This window comes from Penicillium manginii, assembly GCF_028828005.1.
Source record: "Penicillium manginii strain IBT 31320 chromosome Unknown utg000004l:1.0-7231830.0:1.0-7236170.0, whole genome shotgun sequence".
NCBI classification, from domain to species: domain Eukaryota; kingdom Fungi; phylum Ascomycota; class Eurotiomycetes; order Eurotiales; family Aspergillaceae; genus Penicillium; species Penicillium manginii.
In genome coordinates this window covers 822,952-840,237 of record NW_026643105.1, presented here as the reverse complement: position 1 = coordinate 840,237, position 17,286 = coordinate 822,952, and the positions used below count along the sequence as shown (strand labels likewise).

At 49.0% G+C, this 17,286-nt stretch overlaps 5 protein-coding genes across 5 annotated transcripts; 2 read left to right on the top strand and 3 right to left on the bottom strand.

Annotated features, from left to right (window-relative positions):
• Window positions 1-734: 734 nt before the first annotated feature.
• On the top strand, window positions 735-974 carry N7533_004019 (uncharacterized protein; the record flags this gene model as incomplete). Its single annotated transcript, XM_057100669.1, has 1 exon — window positions 735-974. The coding sequence occupies one exon, from the start codon at window positions 735-737 to the stop codon at window positions 972-974; it is 240 nt and encodes a 79-aa protein (XP_056960299.1).
• A 759-nt stretch (window positions 975-1,733) lies between these two features.
• N7533_004018 (Amino acid transporter transmembrane) lies at window positions 1,734-3,509 on the bottom strand (the record flags this gene model as incomplete). Its single annotated transcript, XM_057100668.1, has 7 exons — window positions 1,734-1,817; window positions 1,879-2,022; window positions 2,083-2,280; window positions 2,344-2,558; window positions 2,622-2,762; window positions 2,836-3,254; window positions 3,328-3,509. 7 exons carry the CDS (start codon window positions 3,507-3,509, stop codon window positions 1,734-1,736), a joined length of 1,383 nt encoding a protein of 460 aa, XP_056960298.1.
• Window positions 3,510-6,828: 3,319 nt separating this feature from the next.
• N7533_004017 (uncharacterized protein) lies at window positions 6,829-7,158 on the bottom strand (the record flags this gene model as incomplete). The annotated part of the gene is made up of 1 exon (XM_057100667.1): window positions 6,829-7,158. The coding sequence occupies one exon, from the start codon at window positions 7,156-7,158 to the stop codon at window positions 6,829-6,831; it is 330 nt and encodes a 109-aa protein (XP_056960297.1).
• A 1,330-nt stretch (window positions 7,159-8,488) lies between these two features.
• Window positions 8,489-13,950, top strand: N7533_004016 (uncharacterized protein; the record flags this gene model as incomplete). The annotated part of the gene is made up of 5 exons (XM_057100666.1): window positions 8,489-8,645; window positions 8,786-9,109; window positions 9,181-9,362; window positions 9,419-11,402; window positions 11,468-13,950. 5 exons carry the CDS (start codon window positions 8,489-8,491, stop codon window positions 13,948-13,950), a joined length of 5,130 nt encoding a protein of 1,709 aa, XP_056960296.1.
• Window positions 13,951-14,689: 739 nt separating this feature from the next.
• N7533_004015 (uncharacterized protein) lies at window positions 14,690-16,244 on the bottom strand (the record flags this gene model as incomplete). Its single annotated transcript, XM_057100665.1, has 2 exons — window positions 14,690-15,983; window positions 16,138-16,244. The coding sequence occupies 2 exons, from the start codon at window positions 16,242-16,244 to the stop codon at window positions 14,690-14,692; spliced, it is 1,401 nt and encodes a 466-aa protein (XP_056960295.1).
• Between the last annotated feature and the right edge of the window lie 1,042 nt (window positions 16,245-17,286).

The following is a 17,286-nucleotide window of genomic DNA, read 5'->3' as shown; positions in this document are numbered from 1 at the left end:
AACTGCGTCATATGATGTTTTCCATAATCTAAAATAACTCTTTCCGGTTCCAAGACTCCACAATTTTCGTCGCGAATGTCTTCCGAATGTCTGTTCTAAAAAGGGGGTTTGATCGTCACTAGTGGGTATTCAAGCCAGACCCGAATCATTGATCGTTTCCTCCGCTCACTGAGCACCTTGTGTAGTATATTCTGGGGTAGTCAATTCCTATTCAACGCATGATATATCTCAAATAATTTAACTGGTACATTTTCGAACCACGGTCACCTTTTGGCAAGAATTGAGCCACTTTCCAGGCGGGTGACGGTTATTCCTGGGTTTCCCCGGCGGATCTCCATTCAAGACATTTAGTCCACCTTGGACCCACAGAGCCAAATCTCTAAATACTAGCACTCTGCTTGTTTTCGTTCAAGCCATTCCTCCAATGGTCATTGTTTCAGACGATCTCCTCCGACTAGCTATAATTCCACCCACCGCCAGGCTGCCTTGTTCTCCGAAGACGCTGTTTCAGACGATCTCCCCCACAGTCCGGCGGTCCACGGGGCATTGTCAACCTATCAACATATCTTCAACTGACCGCTTAGCGCAGATTAGTCTCTCATGTTGGAAAATATCGATAGATGCCCAGGTAAGGATATAAAAGGGGACCATCTGCTGGCGAAGAAAGAGTATCAAACAAAGAAACAATCCTCCTACTCTTCAAACCCTCCAACCACTTCCACATCTCAGCCAAAATGGTCCGCATCACCGCCATCTTCACCCTGGCCTTCGCTGCCCTCGCTCTGGCTACCACCAACACCCAGTGCCAGAACAAGTTCGACACCTGCCGCAGCTCCGGCGACCCCAACGAGGCCCAGTGCGCTGCCGAGCACGCCGCATGCTGCTCCGACGCCTTTGACACCTGCCGCAGCAGTGGTGACCCCAACGAGGCCCAGTGCGCTGCTGACAACGCTGCCTGCAAGGGCCAGAAATAAGTCCAGATAGGCTAAAATCCATGCCTTTATCGACTTGAAGACCGATCTTCCATTATGGAATGGCCTGGGAAGCAGTTTTGCCTCTCTATCCGGGGATATACTCACTGAATCTGCGGTTGGAAAAGGAAAGGGAAATTATAATGGGTGAAATCTGTTCGAATTCATGTCAAGTATTTGCCTGCCTCTTATCTAAAAGCTCTGTACGTAAAGGATATCTTATTCAATCGGCAATGGAATTTCGAGTATGAAGTATGAAGCAGGTTTTTGCCGATTTTGTGGAACGTATTCACCAACTTGAACTTTGAACGAGAAATAACAAAGTTAAACCCAGAAACTAAAGATAGAATATCACTGGAAAGATAAGAGAAACCAAAAAAAAGTACTTTAATGTCCATTTAAGAGAGCGTACATATCTGTCGGTTCGATCAAGTGCATGTCGGGCTTGTACTTGAACGAAGGGATCCACCTACGAAAACGTTGAGCACCCCTTTGTGTTTGAAGTGGGCCAAAGACTCACCTGCCCAGTCATTTTGGCTATTATTCTGTCGCCTATCCAAAAATAAATGCTATTAGGGGTTCCATCTAGTTTATATTTGGTTTCCGGTTGAATAGATGGGTATATTAGATGGATAGGCCTGAGTGGATAAGGTATGCCTTGAAGCTAAACTTCAAACCCAATTCATGGAAACAAGTCCGATTCTATAGACATCTAATACAGTGGTATTTATTTGCATCTGGATTTCTTCAAGCTGTTGTTGATCATGCATTGCTGGCGCAGGAAAAACTGGCACTCCCCGGATTGTCGTGGATGGCTTTGCCAGAGCTATAAAGGCCAAGAACGCACTGTAGATACCAAGTTCAGCGGGATGTCACAGCAATTTGAAATTTGATTATGGGGACTCACCAGAACAACTCCAACAGAAATAGAGAAAATGTTGAGTAGAGTCTGCATAGTTCTCTTAGGAGAAGCAAACCAAGAACCTTGATCCATGTGCAAGCCAAAGATACCAGTAAACCCGAAGGTGAACCAACTGCCAAAGAGTGCAGTCTGTTTTAGGCGTCAGTAGTGAAAATGAAAAAAATACATAAGAGGAACCGGATAACTTACAATCAGACTTAGAAGGTTATTGAAAACTGGGATTGCTTCCGCAATAATCCACGCAACCAGCCAAAGCCCTGCAGCAATGCCAACCCAAGAGCCAACAGCTGCGAAATCTCGCTTATGCATGCGGTCGGTTCCAGCAAAGAGGCGGATATAGATTGACTTGGCCGCCACGTGGCTGTTTATAACACCGGCGATGACAATCTAGACAAGAGTTGAGTATGTCATCGCTAAGAAAATTGAGCATACAATAGAGGCAGAACTTACTGTAGGAAGAGCCACGCCATATGCTATCCGAGCGATCAAAGGACCAGCGGACCCCAGTGCCGGGGAAGTTACATCGGCACCTGCAAATCGGTATATCACGACTGCTGCAATAATATAAAGAGTCATATCCACGGTTTGGAGCAGCGCGAGAGCTTTGGGAAAGTCCTTAGGATCCTTGAGCTCGGCGATAAAGGTGAAAAAGGTATTGTGGCTGACTGCGCGGCGTCAGAAAGGCCCTCGAAAGGTTGGGGTTCTCGGGGAATAGGGGTTTCACTCACCGTAAGAGAAAGCGATATTGGATGCAGCTGTGAATCCGGTGACCAAGTTTGTCTCTACTGTTGGGTGGACAATCGCTTCGGGATTTTGAATGCCCACGGCAATCATGCAAATCATAACGGCCGAGAAAATGCTAACAAAAGCTAAGCGTATATGCAAATTAGCTAAACCTGTTGATTCGGATGAAAAGGCGGACAGTATAAGGAGAAAACTCACAAACAAGTGAAAGCCATGAAACTTTCTCTAGTGTCCGTGGCAAGGACAAGAAACAAGAAACAATCATTCCCACAACGCCAAAAACGATTGAGCACGTTGCATGTTTTGTGATTGAATTGAGCGCCACAGTAAATGTGAGAATGTGGCTCGCCATGATGAATACGAGGAAAAGCAGCTGGGCAGTTCCAAATAATTCATAACCAAAACGGCCCATCAGCACCTCGCCTGCATCGGCCATGCTAGAAATGTGAGGATGTCTCGATTTGAATTTCCCAATAAGATATCCGGTATATGTGGCTAGAAGGCCCATGCCAACAAGCACGATAAGAGCTGGAACAAGGCCCATACCTGCCACGGCCGCTGGAAGGGACAATATTCCCAGGGAGATAGTTTCCGAAACCATGAGCAGGCCACCTTGCCTGGATCATACGATATATTAGCCATTGAAATAAGGTCGGATCCCCGAGGGGCTCGAGAACTTGAATAACATACCACCACTTTAAGACCTTGTACTTAACCTCTGCGTTTTCCTCATCACCAAATGCATCCTGGCGTTGTGGTGTGGTATCAAGCTTCTTTTCGGCATCGATAGCGTCGGTGTTGGCCCATTCTTGATTTGTGTCGACATTAGTGGGCTCAATATCCACAATTTGAGGTCTTGTTGTGGTCGTCATCTTCATCTTCAATGGAAGGAACAAAAAACAGAGATTGTTGGTCAAATCACGGGCCAGGCAATTCAATGGTGCCAAAACAAATGTAGCCAGGGAGAAAGCGAAAAGAAAATATAGAGTCAGTCACTGAGGGCATCCCGGGGGAACTTGATGGATACAGCCCCGGACCCATTTCTTGCGGGGGCGTTAACACTCTCCTTCCAATTCAGTAATTCCTGGGAACAGAAGAACAAGCAAGGTGGATCGTGTGTGCGTTTTGCCCAGTAATACCAGGACTTGGCTGGATAAAGCAGGTACCCATGGCGGCAATACGGTAGAAAGCTTCTCTTGGTGCAGGGAAAGGCATGCCTTTTCAGAGGCGATAAGGCCGGCGCTATCGTCACGGTGTCCTGCGTAATTCTATCCGGCAACCTTTTGGGAAGTCTATCCTAGGGTAGGCTTATCGCTTGGCCTGATCTAGGACACAATTAGGGTTTACCTGTGAGGAACCAGGCTAGCATAGTTATGTAAACATTTTTTGCCAATGATGTCCTCTTTCAACAGCTAAATTTCGCGCTTATCTCAATTACCCCAGTCTATTCCCCAGATTCCTCACTTCATTCGAGTTGCGTGACACAGGACAGAATCTGGGGCATCCGCTCCGCAGCCCCAGCTGCCGGAAAGGCCTCCCGTTTTCGGAGTCACCTTCCCGCTAAGACTTCAAGTTCAACATCACGAGCATGAGGGGCATCTCACTCAAATATTAATGGCACCTCAAAGATGGAAAATCCCGCTTTTTAGAGAGTCTATATTTTATATTGTACAATCGAGTAATTGAAAAAACAGATTTTGTCCGAGTCTGATTTAAGTTTAAGTTGTTGAACCTTGGAACCTTGGAAGTTGCCGCCGCCGGGGCATACAACTCGAGATTATGGGTTAATGTTTATAGTATTTTTGGAGTCTCGGGGTCACTAACTTGGAATGAGCTAAGGCTGTCGGAGCAGCTTTCCAACTACTACTAGTAGTAAATTGCACAGGGAAATAATACTAGTATTACCTAATTGATATTAGTAGTTACTAGAGAGCAGCCCATATGCTAAGGCACTGAAGTACCGCCTTGGTCACTACTGGTAGTATCCGCGTGCCTAGGTAACGAAAGGGTGAGAGATTCCTATGGTGTGTTTGCTCAAGCTCTTAAGAAAGGTGGGGCTTTAGTAAGGACTACATAATATTCTCAAATAGTGTGGACGGAAATTTTGTAAGCTACCTAGCCTGCTTTCAAGGTTGGATGCCAGTGGAGGGCTCCAGGGATGTTCGAACATCATCTAGCTTTTTCAAAACACTTCCTTGTTGTCTTGTAAGTTATTCATGCCAGCCCTGGAGGTGGAACTTCAACTTCAAGTTGAATCTATTTCAAGGTTCGACCCTGGAAGTTACTAGTACAGCATCATAATGATCCGAGAGCTAAGAGAATAATATTTTCCATGATAAACAGCCCTGGAGGTTGGTGGATGGGACTGCAATCTTGGAGCCATAGCGCCAACTCGGACCAGGTAATCACAGGCTATGCATTAACCTCGCAAAGCTATATACTAGTTATGTACTAGGGGCCATAAGGTATTGTTTCAATTTCAAGTTGGTGACAATGTAATAGTGAGGGCAATCAATGTTTGCTTTCGAGTACCTCACCTAATACCAGAGCGTGGTCCAGATGATCTACTCGCTCACATTCTTCAAGGACAATATTGCCGACAGATTCAACACGCCTCCTTTCTTGTCTCTGCGATATGTATACCTCGGAACCTTATCCAAGACCTACATACAAGGCAATAATACCTTGCAGCTAGTTCTAGCCGATTGATAGAGTTAAGGTTCATCGTATAGAGATATCGTCAGGTCGGTAATCCCGAACTATCGGGTTCGTCACAAAAGCTAACGGCGCCCCCTTGCTTCGGCGTCCGGACTTGATCGATCCAACCTTGCTCCAGCTCGATGGCGCATGGGCAGTGACATCAGGCATGAACAATTGCGAGGGGGCGCAAGAGTGGATTAAGGGGCGCATTTATATGCGCCTTTGCCTGGTGGTTCGCATCGATTGTTGAACTATATTTGGTGGGGGCTTTCTCGGACATCATTGTGGTCCGCTGGTGACGAGCTGGGGGCTGGTCGGCTCATGGCCCGAAGCTCAGCTCGGTCTTTTTAGTGCCTGGTCATAATTTGTTGTGCATAAGATAGATCTAGTGTCATAAACCTGGAGATCGATCTGATATTTCCGGTTATGCTATTACTAGTAGTAGTAGTAGTATGACGAGTGTTGAGTTGGCTTGAGATTCAGGCCACAAGGCTGCGATAAGACATGTCTTTTGAGGCCGCTCCTAGTAGTACGGAATGGTATATCTCTGGCCATTCCCCTGCAATAATTTTATCTCTACTATGACTATAGCGTGAAAGATGGATTCTATCTATGGACAAGAACTTATATAATGGTCGATGTAGGAAGCCAAGAATTTCAAAATTCGCTAAAGCGATGCCAATGTATTCCCGCCAAACACTCCGTCAGTATAGGACAATTCAACTCTCGATAGCATCTTCCAATTTTGCTCGATGGAGGCGATATATTCGCCGATGGCTAAAAATATACTACCTGTTAATTGCACTGGCAAACACACAGGCCACCTATCCAGGACATTCACCCGCTTGCGTCCTACGTTTGACGTCAAATGCCAACCGCGTGTCAACCTGCCCAAGTGGGTCCTCCCAACAAGATAAATTTGTTGCGCCAGGGCATGGCAGGGGACTAGACTACTGCGATCGGGAATTTTTTTGGGAGCTAGGTGAGTGATATTCGGCATTTGAAACACCAAGGTTCGAGGTCAGCTTTCTTCCCGAGCTGAGAATCGGTGGGCCCTTGGTCATTGCGAACCGGCGAGGACCCGGTCTTGCCGGCCGGCGTCCGCACGAGCCCGCTTGGTTAAGACGTTGAACTATGATCGCCATGGTTATTTATGCTGAGGGCTGGACTGGGGAGTATCTTTGTCTGCGGGTCTTCTACAGGGTCCCCCGGGGATGGTAACATATCGATTGCGGGTAATAAATAGCATCAATGGTCCATGGAACAAGGTTGAATATGCGACTACGGTGCAGGGATATCTGCTTATGCCACCATAAAACGAAGGACGGAGTGGCTCGGCATGGTCAGATATTCTGTGGATGTTAAATGATAATGAAGTGGAGCCAAGTTGGACGCCGTTAGATCCTTCATCTCGTGGTAGTGGCGTGGGTTGACACAAGCCGAATAGGAGACCGATAGAGTTGGAGCATCCATATATACTCCGTACAAGGCTCACGGATATGGATAGGGTTTGAATTGACCCAAGCTCCAGGATCCATACTCCGTGCATCGTTGTTTCACGATGCCCGTGGGGGCGGTGTCGAGACAGCCGTTTTTAATCACGAACCTGTCGATCATGCGCCAGCCAGCCTCGAACTGGTAGGAGCTTTCTTGGCCAGTACTGGGAGCCCCGTCGGGCGAGGCTTGGATTGCACCGAACAGTCTGGAGCTGAATGGGGTGGGTGGTGGCAGGCTCAATTTTGAGGATGGTCCATGTGAAGGGTGAATGGGATCGTCAACGGGATTCAAAGTGACCAAAAGGCAATACGAAAGGACTCGCATTTTATTTCGTAGGAAGTAGTTAGTACAGTATGCAGAGGTTAGGAACCCTGGTGGGCGACGGGTCTCGGTCTCGGTCTTATTCTCCATGGAATTTCTCTGATATGAATCTCCCCATTGAAATGGCCATTCGGCCCAGCTCCAGCTGGGCCATTCACATTGCGTGTCGAGCTTGGACTGGAGGGTGGAGCCAGATGACAGGAGAAATTGCCGTATTGGTCTGACTGGCCCGTCTCCTGGACTGCAAGTATCCATCAGGGTAGAGAGAGGGCAGCGATCGACAGAGCGGATGGAGCGCGGATGGCTGCAGGGCCTGGGCAGGCGAGCCAAAGTAAAATAAAATAAAATGAGAAGATCTAAAATCCCTTGAACGTGGACAGGTGGAAATTGGGGGGGTTCATCCCGGGCAGCCCCATCAGGGTGATAACCTAAAGGTGCATTTGAAACGAACAGCCCCTGAGGCTAGACCGAGGTCGGTACGGAGTGTAGATGGAAGTGTAGGCAGATGCAGTACGAAGTAGTAGGAGGGAGTAGAGTTAGAAATGTAATCAGGAGTATGCCGCATGGAGTACTCCGTAAGGATGGAGAGAAGAGGTGAAGTGGAGAAGGGACAACGTGGTTCTCCGAAAAGAAAAGAAAGAAACCTTTGGACCCATGGTTGAACGACGGCAGGTACGATAGGGCCACGGAAGGTACGACTCTTTGTACACACAACCTATTGACCTGCTGACTTACTCTCTTGACCGTACTAGTAACTCTTAAACTCTGGAACTTCTCTTTTACTACTCCGTACTTCCCTCCACAATACACACTAGCACTTCCACTACCAGAACCATTACTATCGACCCAGAAAGACCTCGTCGGCCCCTGACCGCATCTGCAAGGCCTCGCTTGCCTGGTCTCCACCAAAAACAGAGCAACGCACCGAATCCTCCTTCATCTTAATCGGGGCTAAACCACCTGCAGATTAGTTCGTGCACGGTCTTCTCCAGACGTTGCGCTTTTTACACCCTTTATCCCCCTTCTCCTCCAGGGGTTATTCAAGATATTGTGTCGGGGGGTACACTGTCTGATCGCTTCAGGTGCGTCGCCTCAATTTCGTGTTTAATGCGCCCGCAACTGGTCACTTGTTGCCCGACAATTGACTTTCCCAACTCCCGCGGGCCCTTTCCCCCCCCAAAATTTTAAAGGGGTTAACTAACAATCGCGACCTCCACAATCTAGACCACACCTTGATCTTGTTCACGCCTCATGATCGCGAACTCTTCCCTCGGATAATTTTCACAGTCCTCTCCCCCTTCCCCTCCCACGCAACGTGGTTTCGACAAGGGCGATGACGGCCTCACCGCCAGCCTCACCCACGGGGACCGCCCCGCGGCCCATCAGCGCGGTGATGCGCACGCCGCGCAGCAATAGTCGCATGAGTATGAGTAGTCGACAGGGTGGGAGCCGGGCCTCAGATGAAGATGGCAAGACTGCTGTCAAAGTCGGTACGTGATCTCTTGTCCAAGGAGTCTGTTTGGGTTTGGGACCTTGATGCGCGCGCATCATATTCGATAGTCACAACCTGTTGAAGGTAGATGGAGAAGCATAACCGCAGAACAAATCACTGATATTCCTGGCATCTTAGCTGTCCGAGTACGACCTCCCCTCAAACCTACGGACCCCGGATACGAATTGATTCCGCAACGATTCCAACGCTCCATGGTTCACGTCACGGCCCCAACCAGTTTGGCTGTCGATGTGCCGCAAGGCCGCAAGCTCTTCGTTTTCGATCGCGTATTCCCTGAAACTGTTGATCAAGATGGTGTTTGGGAATACCTGAACGACAGTGTAAGCTCGTTCGTCCAGGGATACAATGTTTCCCTTCTTGCCTACGGTCAATCTGGTGCCGGAAAATCATATACCATGGGCACCTCGGGTCCGAGTGAGCAAAATGAAGCGGAAGCAATGGGTATGTTTGACTTGAGTGATGAGTGATATAGCGGCGAGAAGACCAGCGCACTAATCATGTACAATATTCAGGTATTATTCCCCGTGCTGCGCAAGCTTTATTTGAGAAGCTTGATGGCCCTTCCAAACACACCCGCAATGGTTCAAGTTCAACTGGCCTGCGGACCCCACAAAGATACTCCATGAGTTCCGCCTCCAGCTTTGGGAAGCTGAACTTGGAGAAGACCTGGCAGCTTAAGGCGACTTATGTTGAGGTATGAAGAGAATGTAATCCACCGTCCGTGGGGATTTGCTAATACTCGGTTTAAAGATCTATAACGAACACCTCCGCGATTTGCTTCTGCCAGAATCTACTGGGAACAGCGACCGCAGCAATGTTTCAATTCGCGAAGATGCCAAAGGGCGCATCCTTCTTACTGGCCTCCACCAAGTCAATATTAATTGCTTTGATGATCTGATCGGCGCTCTAAACTTCGGCTCTACTATTCGCCAAACCGATTCCACCGCCATCAACGCCAAATCCTCTCGCTCGCATGCTGTTTTTAGCTTGAATCTCGTTCAGCGGAAGTCCACTGGCGTGCAAGCGACCTCTTCTCCGAAGGAAAAGCGCATGTCTATGCCTGTTGACTCCTTCTCAGGCGGGGATTCCATTACTGTTGAAAGCAAGCTTCATTTTGTCGATTTGGCTGGTAGTGAGCGCTTGAAGAACACTGGTGCCTCTGGTGAGCGCGCAAAGGAGGGTATCTCAATCAATGCTGGTCTCGCGGCTCTCGGAAAAGTCATTTCGCAGCTTTCTTCTCGCCAGTCCGGTTCTCACGTTTCGTACCGTGACTCAAAACTCACCCGTCTTCTCCAGGATTCACTGGGTGGCAACGCTTATACCTATATGATTGCCTGTGTGACCCCTGCCGAGTTCCACCTGAGCGAAACTCTCAACACTGTTTCTTACGCCCAACGCGCTCGTGCTATCCAAAGCAAACCCCGAATTCAGCAGGTTGCCGACGAGGGAGATAAACATGCATTGATCGAACGTTTGAAAGCGGAAGTTGCATTCCTTAGACAACAAATCCGCAATTCAGAGGGATCAGAACGCCGCGACACAAGCTCAACTGACCGCAGCGAACGCAAGAACGAGCGAGAGATCCAGCTGCAAAACCAACTTCTCGACGTCCAAGAGAGCTATAATGCTCTCAGTCAACGCCATACCAAGTTGATTTCTCATCTGGCCGAGGACAACCAGGCCGCCAACGGCGAGGCTGATGAAAGCGCTGTTGATGGAAAAATGTCTATTGAGCGAATGCAGCGATCGCGCTCCTTCGCCGAGTCTGTGGAGCAGGTGGTTCTCGAATACGAGAAGACCATCCAAGCCCTCGAATCCTCCCTGTCTGATACTCGATCCTCTCTAGCCACTAGTGAGAGTACCTTGCTTGAGCGAGAGACTAAATGTACCTATGTTGAGACTGTCAACGCACAGTTGCAGTCTCGTATCCAGAAGTTCTTAGATCGAGAGGTTGGCACTGAGACCTACCTCCATGAACTGGAGTCCAAGCTTGATGGTGCCTCTACCGGGGAGGAGAAACATGCGGCTATTGTGGCCGAGCTGCGCAAGGAGATCAACCGCGCACGTGAAAATGAAACCAGCTGCGAGGAATACATCTCAACCTTGGAGGACCGCCTGGCCGAATCTGATCAAGACATGGAGCTGATGCAGCGCGAGGTCATCCGCCTCGAGCATGTAATTCAGCGCCAGAGAGGCCTTGGCCAATTGGATAACCTGCTTCAGGATCTTGACTCGCGCCATCACAATGCCGGCGAACAGCCCGAAGTCCCTAATGGGGTCAATTCTTCCTATGCTCCTGTTCCGGCTAAGACTCAGTTCCACCGACACACCCCATCCCTGGACGTTCTAAATGAAGCCGTTGAAGTAGCTATCCCTGAGTCCGATGAGGATCTTGGTGAGCCGATCATTGAGGTTGACGAGGAGTCGGTGGCCGAGATTGAGCGACCCGCTAGCGAGACTAGCGATGATCTGAGAGTCCTGGAGAATGTCACTAGCAAGCTTGAGGCCCGTCGCACGGAGGCTCTCCGTGAAGATCCTGTTACTAGCCCTGCTCAATCTCAGTTTGTTGCTGACAAGCTCGAGACTGTTACCCAGGAGCTTTTTGACTTGCGCCTCTCCCATGAGAGTGCTCTTGGCGACTATGAGCTGCTCGAGTCAAAGTACGAGGAGGCCATGAAGGAATTGGCCGCACTGCGCCAGGACAAGCTCGATGAAACTCTTCACCCGGCCCCGAGTGTCCAGAACGAGGTCTCCCGCCCCGTCTCTTTTTTAGAGGATCCCAAGGCTCCAAACACGAAGTCTGGAGCACAACATTCATTCTCACAATCGCTCTCTTCGGAATTATCCTCGGCGAGGGATCGACTACATTGCGCGAATTATCTAATGATTCGAAGCTTGAGAATCCCGAGACTCCAGTCACCCCAATGGCACCGTCCACTATCGCTCCATCTGACGCCGAGGACCTCGATAAGATGCGCAAGGTTCTTGCCGAGCATCAGGAGGGCACGGATTTGATGACTCAGAAGTATGGTCAGCTCCAAACTGAGCACGAGGAAATTCTTTTACTCGTCGAAAGGCTCAAGGCCGAGGCTGAGGCTCAGCGCGCTAAGACAAGCTCCCCTACCACTCCTGGCTTCAAGATGATCCGCCGCATGACTAGCCAAAATCTTCTCTCCGGCGTGGATCGTGCTCACCGTTCTCTGACCTCGCTGCGTACTATCGCCAGTGAGGAGCTCTCCAGCAAGCCCGAAACATTACAAAACTTCGAGGTTCACCTGGATGCAACTATGCACGAACTGGCTACCCGCATGGAGCGACTGCAGTCACTCGAAGCTGAAAACCAGAGTGTGAAGAAGGAAATGGAGATGAAGTCCACCATCATTTCTGGCCTGACCCGAGAGCGCTCGAGTTTGCAAGGTGGTTCTTCCGTGGACATGGGTATGGTCAGCCAGTTGCGCGATCAAATCGTTGCCCAAGAGAACCAAATCAATGAGCTCAAGCAAGCCCATGAAGCTCGCGAGAAACAGCTGTTGTTTGAGATGGAGACCCTTGAGGGCCTTCTGAAGAGCCAAGAGTCTGCTACTAAGGCCCTGGACGCCGGAGCTGAAGAGCAAGACAAGAAAATTGACGCTCTAGAAGGTGAACTTTCTGAGTGGAAAAGCAAGCACCAAAATGCCCTTACATCTCTACAGTCGTCTGAGACACAGCTATCGAAAACTCTGGCTGAGCTTGAGACTGCCCTGGCCTCTGTAGAAACAATGCGCTCCGAGCGTGCAGCTTCCGATGGCTCTTCCGACAAGGAAGCTGCTGCACATGCCCTCGAGTCCGAACGATCTAAGCAACAGGAACTTGTGGAGAAGTTAAAGAACGACATCGACCAACATCAATCCACCATCACCGCCCAGCTAGCTACCATTGCTGGTTTGGAGCAGTCACACGCCGATGCCCAAAAGCAACTCTCTGCTGCCAAGGAGAGCGACAGCGGCTCCGCGGACTCCCAGCAGGCCCGAGTTGCGGAGCTTGAAGAGCATATTTCTATTCACAAGTCGGTTATTGCTACCCACACATCTGACCTGGAATCCCTGCAAAACTCCCACGCGACTGAACTGGCAGAGCTAGAGGAGCGAACCAAGGCTGCGGTTCTGGCCGAGCACGAGTCTCATATTGCCGAGAAGGATGCCGAGCATGATAGGTCAATGGCAGCTTTGCAGAAGGAAATTTCTGACTCGCGCGATGAATTGATCAAGCTCATCGGATCTGTCTCAACTCTGCTCAACTCGGATGTTACTGCTGAGAACATGGCTGACCAGATCCAAGATGTTCTGGCCCAGAAACAGCATTTCTCTGAGAAATACGCGGAGTTAATGGACACCAATGAGGATCTTCGCAAACAGATTGACAATGTAAATATCGAGGAGTTGGCAAAGAAGAGCTCCATCCAGGATGCCAAGGTCAATGAGCTGGCTCTCTTGGTTGCAACACTGGAGGACACTCTTCGTCAAAAGGACGAGCAGGTCAAGAAGAAGGAGGCGCTAGTCGATGAGATCACTCTGGAGAAGGAGAAGAGTGTCCGCTTGGTCGAAGAACTGGAGGAGCAGATTACCAACAGTTTTGATCAACACCACAACCGTCTTTCAGTTATTCAGCAAGAGCGCGACCAGGCCCTGGAGGATACCAAGGCTAGAGTTGTTGTTCTTGAGAAGGAAATTGAGACCTACCAAGTGCGGATCGAGCAGCTGGAGCTTCAAATCAAGAACAGCGGATCTCAAGACGGTGCCCACGACCGAAGCAGCTCCCTCACATCCAATCTTCGCAAGAGCTCATCGGCTGCGTCTCTGCCCTCTCCTCCCCCAGCCATCCCTCTCCCCCCACTTCCCTCTATTGCCTCTGGGAGTGTCTCCCCTCCCGGCTCTCGCCATGCTAGCAGGGAGCTGGTGAATGCCCAGATCGTCGAGGACCAAGAAACTCGTATCCGTACTATTGAGAAGCATCTCTATGCCGAGAAGCAACTTACCGCTACCCTCGAGGAAGCTCTTGGTGACCTGGAAGCTCAGAGTAGCAAGGTCAAGACCGACTGTGAGGGCTGGAAGAAGAAGGCCTGGGGCCTTGAAGACGAACTGTCCACCCTTCGCAAGGAGCGTAACTCCGCTCGTCTTTCCCTTCAGGCCGTCGAAGAAGAGCGCAGTGCCCGCAAAGAGGCCGAGGCCGCGCGCGCCCAATTGGAAGAGCGGATGAACGCCCTCAACAAGAAAAAGAAGAAGAGCACCCTCAACTGCTTCTAAACACTTCTTTTCCCCGACCCTCCCTCACTAAGCGTTCATTACGCCTGTCGCTACCGTTTATGGATGTACACTTGATTGAAATTTCCCCCCATCTTTGTTTCATACCCCCTTTATTCCCTACCCCCTTTATTCCCCTTCTTATCTCTTCTGTTTTTAACTGATTTACGCCTCCATATTACCCCAATCCCCTGTATTATGACATCTTGTTTATTTTCACCGTCGATTCTTCGATACCTCTTCTGCCCTTCTTGCCCTGTGCTATAGTTTTGTTGGATACATATCCTCTTTCTGTTTTTTTTTTTACATGCAATTTGGTTTCTTGCTCGCGCATGAACCCCTACCCCTCTATGATTTGGTAGTCTCTGAACACTGCTGGATACCATCTCCGTTGTACATTTTCCGTTGGTTGGCTGTCTCTAGATTGGACACGCAATCCAAAACTTCTGCTGCCAGGGATCATTTCCCATAAAAACCTACTTTTTCCTTCTCTTCTTCCCATGTATCTTTTTTGATCCGCTCGTTCATATTTTGATTGTGCCTGGAACATAGCTTTTATATTACGTACTATCAATTAGATGGCTTTTATCTGAGACAAGTTACGGCGAGCTGCTTGAAAATCGAGATCATCTCATACCTAGGTACTGGTAGCATGTTATTGTTCAGTTTGATTGCTATCTTCATTTTAATACCAGGATATTGCTGGTTATGTGACCACATGTGGCTACTACTAGTAGCACTATCATAATTTCCACTTCCAACCTTTCCCCGAGGAACCTTCGATTCTCACCCAAAGGGTTGCCATGCTCGCAGCAAAAAGCAGAACTCCCACGGTGATCGTAGCCATCTCGTAGTTCGAGGGATCAGTTAACGCCGACTGACTGGACAACAACAATCCCGTCAAGGGAGTCCCTAGCAACGCACCGATACCTCGAACAAGATACAGCGCCCCATTGACCGAAGTAAAATGCTGAACGCCAAAAAGTTCGATCAAGCTAGCAGGGAACAGCGAGATATACGCAGCAGCGAAGGAGCCGTATGATATCGCGAAGATGATGAATAGGACATTGGCGGCAGAATGAGGCACGGTATCATCGACAAATGTTGAAGGTAACCAGAATGCAAGCACAACTACCGAGCTGATGATAGTCGTCAAGAAGAGCACATTCAGTCGACCGAATTTATCAGCTGCATATCCGATCAGAATTCGAGAAACGAAATTAGCCGCATTGCTGATTGTGATAAAATTATCTGCCATGCTGCTGCTGTAGCCCAGAGCCTGTGCATAAGCTGCATAGAAGAACAGAGGTGTGGAGTATCCCGCAGATTGAAGAAAACACCCCAGAGCTTGTGCGACGAATTTCTTGGTCTTCGCCACTTTCCAGTCAATCAGGGGCACCTTGATCCATCCGGTCGTCTTCGACAACCCAGCTACCTGGTCAGCAAGCTTTTTCTTGAACTGAGGCTCCCAGCCCAGTGTGCAGCCAGACAAAGGTACGAAGAAAATGACCAAACACCCGGAAATTCGTAACGCGTTCCGGAATCCAATGTGCGAGGTAATAGCCCGCAGCACAGGCGGCCAAATCATACCCCCACAAGCAGACCCAGAGATAACAATGCCCATAGCCAACCCGCGGCGTTTGTCAAACCAGGTCGGAACGACGGACATGGTAGGGACGTATGCCATGCACGTCCCCAAACCAACGAGCAGGCCTTGTGTCAGCGCGAATTCCCAGACATACTGACTCAGACTGGCGAGGATGCACCCGAGGCCGAAGACGAGACCGCCGGTCATGATGACAGGCTGTGGGCCGTAGAGTTTTGCCCAGGTCATGACGAAGGGACCGCCCATGGACATTATTGCGATGGATAGGGTGCCGATTAGACTGAGGATTGAAGATGAGGTCCCCGCAAAGACTGAGGAGGCATCTTTGGCCATTTCTTCATAGATGGCTTGGTAGACACCATAGGAGAAGATGATCGCGCAGGTCATGAACATTGTCATGAAGCCTGCAGCAACGATGAATGCCTGACGGCTGTTTTCATAACCGAATTAGTATCGTGGATCAAAGGGTAAGGGATCATTTCTTTGTGCGTATTTCCCCAATTGTTGTATCGCGGAGGTGTGGATAGCAAAGCTTGGCAGGGTCTGGGGTGAACGTGGAGTAACGGCTTCAGTTGTGAACTCACAGCTTTGTGGGCTTTTGGGGCGAATCATTTTCAATCTGCGAGGGAGTGGGTTGGATGACTGGTTCACCACCAACGACGCTGGTAGTATTCTTCTCCTCTTCTCCCATGACTCTGTCTTGGGAATCTGCCAGGAAGGACGAACATGAAGAGAGAGAAAGGTAAAGAAGAAACAAAGCTTGGTATTGAGGGCTGTACTTTGCTCCAAGAACGTAGTTGGAGACTTCGGATATAACGGCATCTCTTTTGCCGATGGGACTCTCCACAATGGTTTATCTGATTGAATTTCCCCGGATTGCCACGCGAGCCGCGCATGCATGAACCAACTTGAAATACACTGTGCACTCCGTGCTAAAAATTCACTATATTCTTTAACTTTAAAGCCCGAGTCCACTTCACCATCGGAGTAAACACAGGATTTGTGTGAACCAAGATTTATTCTGTGTGAAATTTGGAGATTTGGAGTAACCCCGGCATAAGAAATACCCACCGGCAGATCTGCTGATAGGCTCATCCGATATAGGCTCATATATCCTTGTCATAGGGTACATTGTCAATATAGAAGTAATGGAAGTGACATATTCTTGAAAGAGATGAAAATGAACTATTGGTATAAAGACAGTGGATAATTTTAGCCTTTTATGCCAGCCCAGATAGCTATACATGTGTGCCTGAGGCTCAGTCATATGTGCGAACAAGCGCGGTAACAAGTATGAAAGGCCTCCGCACTTTCTGAGTGACACAGAGGTATTCAAATCAGTTATTTTTAAGAGCACTGATTTTCCAGTACTCTTAAATAATCAAGATGTTGTTCATCGATGACTGGGACTCGTACTCAGGAAACAGCTGTGTTATCTTTATCCTTACTAGTAAGATGCCATCCAGGGATTGAACTCATCACATTGATGAATACCTAGATATATTCCGACCTGACATTATTTCCGAACATTAGTAGCCATATTTTCCAAGGTTCTGTCACCTGTGATTATACAGTAAACACTGGCATGAATAGGAATTCGAACCTCAATCGTATAGATCTGCCCCACAGTAGCTGATGAGTAATCACATCTGATGACGTCTCCCTCCAACGTGGCTTGTTTGTAGCTTCGCAGCTCACCCGCGCCAAAAGTAACATCACCAAACACCACAGCC